Source organism: Chaetomium globosum, genomic scaffold (assembly GCF_000143365.1).
Source record: "Chaetomium globosum CBS 148.51 scaffold_2 genomic scaffold, whole genome shotgun sequence".
Taxonomy (NCBI): Eukaryota; Fungi; Ascomycota; class Sordariomycetes; order Sordariales; family Chaetomiaceae; genus Chaetomium; species Chaetomium globosum.
In genome coordinates this window covers 2,283,874-2,294,454 of record NT_165977.1, presented here as the reverse complement: position 1 = coordinate 2,294,454, position 10,581 = coordinate 2,283,874, and the positions used below count along the sequence as shown (strand labels likewise).

The 10,581-nt window shown below is 57.8% G+C and overlaps 4 protein-coding genes across 4 annotated transcripts; 1 reads left to right on the top strand and 3 right to left on the bottom strand.

Moving 5' to 3' along the window:
• Positions 1-444: 444 nt before the first annotated feature.
• On the top strand, positions 445-2,917 carry CHGG_02854 (uncharacterized protein; the record flags this gene model as incomplete). The annotated part of the gene is made up of 3 exons (XM_001229369.1): positions 445-747; positions 831-1,133; positions 1,190-2,917. The coding sequence occupies 3 exons, from the start codon at positions 445-447 to the stop codon at positions 2,915-2,917; spliced, it is 2,334 nt and encodes a 777-aa protein (XP_001229370.1).
• Positions 2,918-3,510: 593 nt separating this feature from the next.
• CHGG_02853 (uncharacterized protein) lies at positions 3,511-3,944 on the bottom strand (the record flags this gene model as incomplete). The annotated part of the gene is made up of 2 exons (XM_001229368.1): positions 3,511-3,666; positions 3,717-3,944. 2 exons carry the CDS (start codon positions 3,942-3,944, stop codon positions 3,511-3,513), a joined length of 384 nt encoding a protein of 127 aa, XP_001229369.1.
• A 236-nt stretch (positions 3,945-4,180) lies between these two features.
• On the bottom strand, positions 4,181-5,752 carry CHGG_02852 (uncharacterized protein; the record flags this gene model as incomplete). The annotated part of the gene is made up of 5 exons (XM_001229367.1): positions 4,181-4,390; positions 4,568-5,221; positions 5,406-5,477; positions 5,565-5,585; positions 5,702-5,752. 5 exons carry the CDS (start codon positions 5,750-5,752, stop codon positions 4,181-4,183), a joined length of 1,008 nt encoding a protein of 335 aa, XP_001229368.1.
• A 750-nt stretch (positions 5,753-6,502) lies between these two features.
• Positions 6,503-9,408, bottom strand: CHGG_02851 (uncharacterized protein; the record flags this gene model as incomplete). Its single annotated transcript, XM_001229366.1, has 3 exons — positions 6,503-6,710; positions 6,807-8,924; positions 9,395-9,408. 3 exons carry the CDS (start codon positions 9,406-9,408, stop codon positions 6,503-6,505), a joined length of 2,340 nt encoding a protein of 779 aa, XP_001229367.1.
• Positions 9,409-10,581: the final 1,173 nt, after the last annotated feature.

The window sequence follows — 10,581 nt, the reverse complement described above, 5'->3', positions numbered from 1 at the left end:
CCAAATGAGTTCTCTTGTGAGATGCATCTTTTGGTCCTCATTTGACGATCAATAACCCATTCATATTAACCCTCGAGAAGTAGGCGAGTCCCATCCCACCACCCCCCTCCCCTCCCCTTCCCCCCTTCTTGCCAATTCATAATCTGTTTATCTGTCTATCTGTTGCATATGCCCGTCTCTTTTCCGCTTCGCTTTTTCTGCTGTGTCACCCTACCGAGCCTGCCCCGCCGTTGCATACCACCGCCCTAGCTGTTGTAATAGCTCGGGGTGGCGTGATGGTCCTTTCCCGGCATGGACGGCACATGTTGGTTTGTTGGCCGGCAATGCTAACTCGGTTTCATCATCCAGCCACCCTAAGTATCATCGAACAAAACAAAACAAAAAGTACACTTAATACCCCCTTTGTCTTCTATCTCGACTCTTTAGCCCAGTCGTTTGCCCGACATGACATCGACCCAGATTCCCGTTGTCATCACCTATCACAGGCCCGGCACCCATCCGCCGCTCTACATTGCCGGCACCTTCTCGAACCCGCCATGGCAACCATACGAAATGGACCACACCGTACGGGAGGATGGAGAATACGACTTCAAAAAGGAGGTCCACGGCGAGCCTGGATCCAAGATCCAGTATAAATTCCGCATTGGCAACGGAGATTGGTGGGTGCTGAAGGACGATGGGCCTACCGTGACGGATGGCTCTGGCAATACGAACCACGTGCTGGAAGTGAAGGCAGATCAAGAGCAAGTCTATTCTACGTCGTAGGGTATAGAGGGCGTACTGACTTTGGTGGGATGTCTCACAGCCAAGATACAGACCGTCAACAACAGGGCACACAAGGCGCCGACAGCGACGGTGGCAGTGGCCGCCCGTTATCATACGCCAAAGTAGCCTCCAAACATCTCCAACCTTCTTCAGGGCAAACTTCCACCGACCGCTCGGCCACGGGCACTCCGATTACCGCCAAAGTTGCCGCCGAGGTTGCGGATTCCGCCGAGCTTCTCCACGAAGAAGTACCAGAGCGTGAGAAGGATGAGGCTGGCGTTGACAAACAGACAGAGCGGCGGATGTCAGAAGAGGCAGAAACCGCAGCAGAGGTGGCCGACAGTGCCCAAGCTCTCGACGGTCGCCAAGTACGTTCCTCTCGTCCCCCCCACCCCCAACTTCATACCACCATCTAACGAACAAGGGCACGATTGTCATCCTTGAGCCACCCCCGGGCGAGGGTAACCCCTTCAGTGTTCGGCCACGCGGAGCAGAATCTCCAGGCGACGAAGACGGATATATTACCGACAAATCGCCCCTCTTCTCCCACGAGTGCGCTGGCATGTACGAGTCGGATGGAGAACTCGGCGAGGACGAGGGGGGCGAGGAGGATCTCCGCACCACCCACGTCGAAAGCTTTGGGCCTCAAATGGATCTTAATAAGGTGGATCTGAACGACCCAACTTTAGAGCGTTTCCCTTCCTCCCGAGGCGATATCATGGATGCGGTCCGAAAGTTAGAATCTGGGCTTCCGGTCGACCCCGTATCCTTTGAGGGGGGCAATTACCGTAGTCCGGTTCTTAACCCATCACGCCGGGGGACCGAGGACATCACGGGCGACTTCTCGCTGGCTTCCGCTCAAACATCGTCACCTCAAACGCAGCGCCCTCCAAGGAAGGCATCACGAGGCTCCATCAGTTCTGTAAACCCTGCAGCCTCGCTTCATTCTATTTCAGAGGGCGACGAACCGGGCGAGGAACTCTCCGCGGAAGACGAGTCCATTTCCCGTCCCGCGGTTGTGTTTTCAAACCCCCTAAAGGCCAAACCCAAGCACCTGAAGATCCCTACTAGTGACGAAGACGAGGGTGTTGCTTTGCGTGAAGGGGTGAGCCCTAGGACTGTGAAACCACCCCGCCCAGCGTTTATGACGTCCGAAGCCTCAACGCATTCACCCCCGTCACCAACGGCCGCTCGAAAGGGGGGACCTCCCCATGATGAAACAGACAACTTGGCACCTGCGGAAACAAAGCTACATAAGGGTAGAAAGCGGCTGGAGGAAGTAAAACTGCACCCGGCACCGCCTGGGGATCTAGGCGGCACGCATCCGGGGAGTTCACAGACCGATGTTCCCAAGCCCGGGAAACATTCCCCGACCGAATCTCCCACCAGCAACGATAGCAATAAAAACTGGACCGCAGCGTCGCAGCCTTCGGGTTTAGATAGAACTAGCGACACGAAAGGTGCCAGTTCCCAGGCACCACACAACAGGCGCCCCAGCTACGCTGAAATCGCAGCGTCACAACCTCCCCGGGCCGAACCCCCCCCTGAGAAAAAAAAGACTAAAACATTGCGGCCCCTCGCAACTGAGGACCGCCCCGTGAGCAAGTCCTCACCATCACAGTCCTCACCATCGCAGTCCTCACCATCGCAGTCCTCACCATCGCCGTCCTCACCATCGCAGTCCTCACCATCACAGTCCGCACCACCACAACCCGCAAACTCTAGTGACAGCAAAATCCCGGCTCCTGGAACCGGCGCCAGACGGCCGAGCTACGCCGAAGCCACTGCTTCAAAGTCTAGCTCTACCGACGACAAGGCCAAGGCCACCACTTCCGTTACTGCCGAGTCATCCGCGTCTGCGTCCACCACCACAACAGCCCTGGACACGGACACGGGCATGGGCACGGGCCAAGACTCGACCGAGCCCGCGGATCTCCGCAGACGAGGCGGTGCGCGAGACAAACAGCCGGCCGCGACCACCGACGATGCCACCGTCCCCGCTGCGCAGTTTAGGAGAGAGGGCGGCTGGATGAGGGCTGTCTTCCGGCTGGTGTTTGTGGACTTTTTCGGTGGCTTTGTTAGAAGAGTTCTGCGCATGCTCAGGATTGGCTGGGTGCTGGCCGTGCTTGGTGGGAGGAGGAGGGACCGCTAGGGTCGCGGGGTTGGTATCGATCCTGCTAGGAGGTGTCTTCTCCTAGTGAGGTTGAAGTAGGAGCTTGTGTTGAATTTGTCCGAGCGATGATATGATGCTGGTCGATTTGGCTATGGTGTTTTTTCAGCGGGTGGAAAGGGGTAATGCAGCGGTGTTTTGGTTCCGGTTGGTATCCGGTCACAGATTGCTTGGGCAACAGCGGGATGGCGGGAGTAATACAGATTGCTAGGAGGTAAGAAACCAGGCAGCAGCGGTAGTTGTAAACATTGTTTTATATCATCTTGTCGACCGGGCTACGAGCCAAGCCCAGTGTCACGCCGTTGCTGAAGTCTGTCTTGTTGCCTCCGGACTCTGGTTTTGTATCCTGTTATTGTTTCTCGGTTCCCCTCGACCATGTTCCAGCAGTGAAGCGTGTTCACGCCCCCCGCTGGTAAGAGGACCGACGCTGGGGTACTTGAATCCTTGCGCATTACGTATTGTAGGTGGGGGTCCTGGCGGGTTGAGGTTAGTGGCGACTGCATGGCGCCAGGTTCGTGCTGCCCGTATGCACGAGACACAGGTGGCTTGCAGCTTGCTTACCGACTTGGTAGGTATTAGAAGTGATTTGAGGTGCCCGCAGACATGCGTGGGGCCATGTTCTGGGAGGCGTTGGTGGCCGGGGTGCCGGAGCTGAAGGCGGGTGGTGAGCTGAGGAGGAGGGTAAAGATGGCGAGGTTGTTGGGGTTGTTGTTGTTGTTGTGGTATGTTTGCTTTCGATCCATTGTTTGTTTGCTTTGAGAAGGTTGTGTTCCCCTCGTACCGAGTCAGCATGCTGACGGGTAGCAGGTACGGAATTGCCTTCGATGACGGCGCGCTCAACCGCGTTGTCGAGGAGGGGAGAGACGACGAGGAGCTGCAGAAGCTGGAGTTGTTCCTCTCTAGTGAGACCCCCAGCATCGATGCCGCCGACGCTGATGATGGTTCCCCATAACGACCTAGGCCGCGCACGCCGCGCACTTGAACATGGGCAGTAAAAGAACAACGGCATTGTGTCCGGCAAGGCAGCGAAAACAGCGATTTGAATTCAACGCAGGTACTAACTGACCCCCAGCCCGCCGCGGTACCGCCCTAAATCCTCTTTATCGAAGCCAACCATCGCCTATCACCCAGCAGCCATCAGCGTTTACCATCGTCCCCCCACCCGTGTTCAAATATCCGCACTTGTCCGCATAAGCCACGAACCATCCATGCCTATATCACCTCCCCAGACCCCCCCTAGCTAACTCAACCCTTGAGCAGCTTCACCAGCTCGACAACAACCGCGTCGGCCATTTGGAAAGTGCCGGCACTGCCGCCCAGATCCTTGGTCCGCGTGCCGTTGTCGAGGGCGGTCCTGACGGCGGCCTCCACGGCGGCGGCCTCCTTGGGCAGGTTGAGCGAGTAGCGCAGCATCATGGCAACCGAGAGGATGGTGCCGATGGGGTTGACGATGCCCTTGCCGGAGATATCCGGGGCCGAACCTGGACAGGGTTAGTTCTCGAGGTCTAGTCACTCAAAGGGGTAGAGGGGGGGGGGCAGGGGGGAGGGGGCACCCACCCGTGAATCGGCTCGTAGATGCCGTTGCACTTGCTCTTCCCGTCAGGGATCCCGCCCAAGCTCGCGCTCGGCAACAGCCCCGATGCTGCCGGGGATGACGGACGCCTCGTCGCTGATGATATCGCCAAAGAGATTGCTGGTGACGACCACGCCGTTCAGCGCGCGCGGGCTCTTGACCATGAGCATGGCGGCGCTGTCAATCAGCTGGTGGCCGACCTCGAGCTGAGGGAACTCGTTCGCGAACACCTCGGTCACGACCTTGCGCCACAGGCGGCTCGTGGCCAGCACGTTGGCCTTGTCCAGGCTCCAGACCTTGCTCGGCGGGCTGGTGCCCAGGGCCAGGAAGCCAGCCAGGCGGGCGATGCGCTCGATCTCGGCCCGCGAGTAGGCGTCCGTGTCCATGGCGAAGCCCGACCCGTCGTCTTCGGTGCGGGCGCCGAAGTAGATGCCGCCCGTCAGTTCGCGCACCACGATGAAGTCGGTGCCGCGGCAGACGTCGGCCTTGAGCGGGGACGAGTCGACCAGCGAGTCGGACGCGAAGTTGCACGGCCGCAGGTTGCCGTAGGTGCCGAGCTCCTTGCGCAGGCGGAGGAGGCCCTCCTCGGGGCGGACGGGGGAGGACGGACCCCATTCCGGGCCGCCGATGGCGCCGAGGAGGATGGCGTCGGCGGCTTTGGCGGCCGCGAGGGCCTTGGCGGTCAGGGGGTCGTTGTGGACTTTGATGGAGGCCTGGTGGGGGTGATGATGGTTAGCAGGGCTCGCTCCGACCTTGCATGGAGGGGACAGAGAGCTGGCGCATGTTTATTTGTCTAGGAAACCCATATCCCCGTATCCCATCCCAGATACAGGGACAGATGGCTTCGGCCACCATGGGGGAGAGACAACGAGAATCAGGAAAGAAAAGTGAACTTACACCACCCAGGAGGTGTTCCTGCAGATTAAACTTGCCAACGGAGGGACTGTGCGTCTCAATTGCCCTCAAGACCTATCGTCAAGCAGAATGTGAGCTCCTTGTTCCTCCGTCCCTCACAGCCTTGTTTGGCCAGTGGGAGGAATCCTTCCTCGGACGCACCTTAACGGCCTCAGCGACGACCTGTAAACGAGATTGTTAGTCTAGTCCTTTTTCCTCCTCGCCCTGGGCAAGCATCTTCAATCAAGGGGACGATAGTATCAACCCAATGGCAGGGTTGTGGGGTTAGGTAGTCGTACCTCCGGACCACAGTGGTCACCACCGAAAACGACGATGTTGTGTGTCGCCATTTTTGTCTTTCTCCTTTCTTTGCCGAATCGAGAATAAGATTATTAGCGCTCCGTTAGGTCCTTGTACGTCGGGAGCCACAGGCGTATTCCGAAGCTTCTTGGACGACGACGTGAAGTTGATGATGCAGTAAGTGGGAAGGGAAGGAGATTCTGAGAACGGAATGGGTGATAGGCCACCAGTGGTATGTTAATAAATACGCCCCGAGCTTATCAAACCAACTCGACCCGAGACCGGATTCTCCAAAGATTCGATCGGTGAAACAGCTCGGGGGAAGAAGCATTTTTAGGAAGGTGCCCTGGAATAGTTCGGTGAGGTGCCCCGTTGAGCTACCTAGGCGACGGTCCGTAGGGTCGCCTGGCATCGCAAACCTGCTTTCCATCCGGAGCCGGGTTCGGGGTTTATTCATGTCCCTTCCGAGATCTACTGCAGGAAGCCGCAGCGCAGGGGCGCGAAAGGGTTCCATTATGATCATATTCGTCATTCAAAAGAAAACTATAAAAAATCGTTTCGGTATGTACCTATCGTATGTACTCGGCATGGACTGCGAAGCTGGCCGTCGTCGGTTGTTCTCTTGTCTAAACCTTTATAACCCAAAAAAAAGCCATGTTGACAGTATGTAAACCGGCAGGGGGGCAGCCTCGCTCCTCCTACATCGGCGCGTGATAAATCATATAACTGGTAGCTGGTGGGCGTTGTCCGTTTCCAAAGGAGGAAGTAATATAATAGTTACCCCGGCAGGTATAGACGTATCACCGGAAAGACTTCAGGGACTTGTGCGCGAGTGGCGACGTTACTGACCCCGGAGGCCCCGTTGCCCCCGGCGCCCGCCCGTTGTCTCGCAGTCTTCCGCCTCGCAGGTTGGGCGTGTTGGCACAAAATGCACAAATATAGATGGACGGGAGCGTCCGGTGTGTGATGCTGACGCATTGGCCATGCACGTACATCTCACATGATTCACTATTGGTTCCCCTTTTCAGCATGCACACTTGGTTGGACGTCGGGGCGGGAGACGGGGGACGGTGAGGGAATCCTTGAACATGACGGAATACGCACCATTGGATTAGCAAATCGTCTCGGCCGGCTTCGGCCCTGTTGCAAACACAACGGACGCCACGATTCCTTGTGTCGTTCGTCGGCGTGGGTAGGCTGGACTCGCTCATGGTCGTCGGCGACGTGGAGGGATGGCTGGGATAACGACTCGAGGTAATGCGCTTTGGTTTTGAGCTGGATTGCTTCTGCCGCGTTTCGCGTAGCTTCCGTAGCTCGCTGAGCGCGTCCCCCGAAGCTTTGTGCGTCGGTGTCAAATCATTCACCACCGTCTCCCCGTCACTATCACCCGCGTCCTGGGATCCCCCATGAAAACTAGTGTATGACGTTGTGCTACGTTCGCTTATGCTTCGTTGCGAGTCGTGGAAGGGATGAATCGTCGTTGGCTTGCGAGGGTCCGGGAGCGCAAATGACGTATTCCTGCTCGGAATAATGATGGGTTCGTCATCCGTCGACGACGAGTCATCGTCATCGGACGAATTCCACTGCTGCCGACTGGTTACAGAATACGAACTGTGCCGTTTAGAGGCTGACGGGGAAGGCTCGTCCACCACCACCACCGTCGTCTCTACACGTGCACGGCCATTGGCATCAATCATGAAGGTCGCCTGCGTTCTCATCTCCGGGCCAGTCGCCTCCGGTATCGAGGACAGACTCGACAGCCGGTGGTGATGATGACTACTTTTGGACGGCGACGACCTCCCACTCGGTCGCTGGGGTTGCAAGATGACGGGCTTATTGGCATTGACGCCTGCATTGCTCACCAGCTGAGACCGCGGCCGGGGCGCGAGCGGAGGCAGAGATGGCCGGCTCGCCGTCTTCTTCCCCCTGTTTTCGCTTACGCTCCGAGAGAGCCCGGGACGGCCCGTCTCCTTGATCGGAGAGCTCGCCAAAGCCCGATCCTGTTTTCGTGGAATCGGATCCTTCGCGCTAGCCGAGCGACGCAACTCAGCCCGTCCAGCCGTTTTTGACGCCGACGGCCCTCGACTGGTCACCTGGCCGCCGTGAGCCATCGCTGGGTTCTGATTCGGCACCGGCACGGGCTGGCTGAAGGAGGGGTTGTCCATGCTCGCCGACTGGGGCCGGCTGAACAAGAGTCCCGGGTTCACGGCACCGCCTGCGTCAGTCATCCCGAAGGGGTCATCGATAGGAGTGGGATAGCTGGCCGCGAACATGGAATGGTCCGCAGACGAAGTCACTAGCATCGACATGGGCGGCTGAGAACCAAGGCCGGCCTGATGGGCACCGGCAGACGCATCCCCATGTCCATCCAGGCCACCTTGCCCCTGCAACAGTTGGTTGGCGCCTGCCCAGTCCACGGGCCCCGTCCCTTGATGAGGCGTCGGGGGTTGGAAGGCGCCTGTGCCGTTCGCGCCAAAGTCGATATCCATCCCGGCAAGGTTAGGGTCTGTATCCCAGAAAGATCGCTGAGCACCATACGGCACGGCCGGAGCCGACAGAGGGTAACCGAACATGTCACCTTGCGACGTCACAAAGCCACCCATGCCCTGCTGCTGGGCAGACGCCATAAAATGCGCCTGCTGGTTATAGTCCTGGTCATTTTGCATGGCAATGGTGTCGAGCTTGGGCGCAAGCTTACGCTCACCCTTGCGCGCTGAGGGAGGAGGGGTCGCTGTCTGCCCAGGTGATTCCGTGACAATCGTCCCACGCCGGGCTTTCTTCACAGACCGGTCGACGGATCCCCCGATTTGGCCGGCGGCTTCTGGGCGATCGAACGTTGGGGTTGGTGGCGGGACCGGGGATGAGCGCAGGACTTTGGACGGCTCGACAGGGGGCAACGATAGGCTGGGGTTCGGCGAGAGCTCGTTCCCATGGACGGCGACTCCCAGACCGATTCCGTCGATGGACAAGGACCGCTTCTGACCCGGGCCGCCGAGATATGGGGTGGAAGGACCAAAGTCGGGGAAGGGTATCCGAGAGCCTCTCAGATTTCCCGGGGTCGCGTTGAAGACGGAGTATTCCTCGGCAAAACGAGGTGTCCACCCGCTCGACTCGTCGAAGCGTCCCTGGCCGTGCTTGGGCGTTTCCAGATCAGGACTCGGCAATATGGTAGATCTCGGGGTTCGTTTGGGTGTGGGAGGCTGAGCGGTTGAATCACCAAAGCTGCGAAATCACATCGTCAGCACTGTAACCATCCCCGGGATGCAGGGTCCTGAGCGCATTGAACCAAGAACGGGAAACGGTCGAACCTAGCACCTAGCGGATCTGCGCTCATAGCAGACTTGACCGTGTTTCAAAGATGTATCCCGGGCCGCGGCATGAGATGAAGCAAATCGTTTAAACGAATCGGTACAGTTATAATAACGTCGGAAGCGCACGTCGAGTCTCAGGTGGGGGAGCAATCGGTCCGGCGGCAACTAGGAACGCAGGTGCGTGAAGGGAAGATGCTGACTCGGGGGAATTCCTCGTCTCGTCTGAAAACCCCGATCGCTGCTCAACGATTCGGCTTCGTATCGTAAATGGGATAAATCGTTCAGCTAATCATAAGAAAACTGGCCGGTCAGTACAAGGCATTTTCTTTTCGGTTGGCGGGGCTCGAGATGGATGGAGACGGAGCGGAGCTGATAACGAACCTCGACACGGCCATGAGGTAAGCCGAACAGAATTGGCGAAGCCGTGAGAGGGAAATGTTGTTCAATCGCAACCAAACCAATGTCGCTCGGTGGTTCAGGGGGTAGAGGTGATGGTCAATTGCTAGGGGCTGAAAGTCTTGTGGTACGGCCGGGTCTGTGCTGTGCGAACGGCAGTCGGAAGCGCTGGGCAGGCGGCACGGGAGAGATAGTCAGGTACGTCTGTCCGTCTTGCATTACCATGCACGTACAAAGTACGAATACCGTCTCGCATACCAATCCGTCAAAGTTTGGGTCAAGAAGGTCTGGAGTGACACCAACTGCTAAAGCTGCTGAGACGAATGTAACCAATGCTTGACGGCCGGCGGCAAGACAGACCAACGGCCGCACGAGACCTAGGCAGTTTGTGTCGTGTGTGCAACTTGTGGTTGTCCCTCAAGATGGAGGCGGCTAAAGGAGTTCACTGCAGTGAGTTGGTAACTCACGGTGGCTGGCGGTCCCGCCTGTTGTGCGTGAGGGAAGGTGGGGGTTGGTTGGTCGGAAGACCGGGGGATTTCGATGTTTCTACACGGCGGGGGAAGATTCACATTCAGGGCCGCCCAGAAGCCTGCCAGTCAGGGACGACCGTGAATTCCAACGCCCAGAGGGAGTGCAGCAGAAGGATGCGGGTTGGAGGGGGTGCTTATGGCAAGGAATGCCAGTAAATTATTCGCCGAGCTCTTCATCCACAAAAATCATGGAGCTGCCATTGAAGAGCAGTGAGCTTCACAGGGGCTTGTTCCCGTCTCCGCCTCTTCGGATTCACCCAACCCCTATTAGGCAATCATCTCTAAGGGAGGGTGGGTGTCCGAGCCCAATTGCAGAGTGAGACTGTTGCATCGAATCCCTTGGACTGCATGTGGTGAAATTTAACAAGGGCAGTGATGTGGAAGCTGGGATCCAGCCTCGACTGGCCTCCCAGAGTTGGTGTTTTTACATTGCTTTCTTTGTCCGGAACTCACCGAGCCCCACCGAGACCTGAACTCTCGAATTCGAGACAAACAAACTGCCAGCCAAGTCAACCATCCGAACTTGAACGTGACAGATGAGTCAAAAAAGGCCCAAAATGGACCGCGGTTCCTCGAGGCAGCAGTTCCAATCAGCAGGCCGGACGGGTGGGGAGGTTTGATGCAGAGCAAGGGCGAACGAAG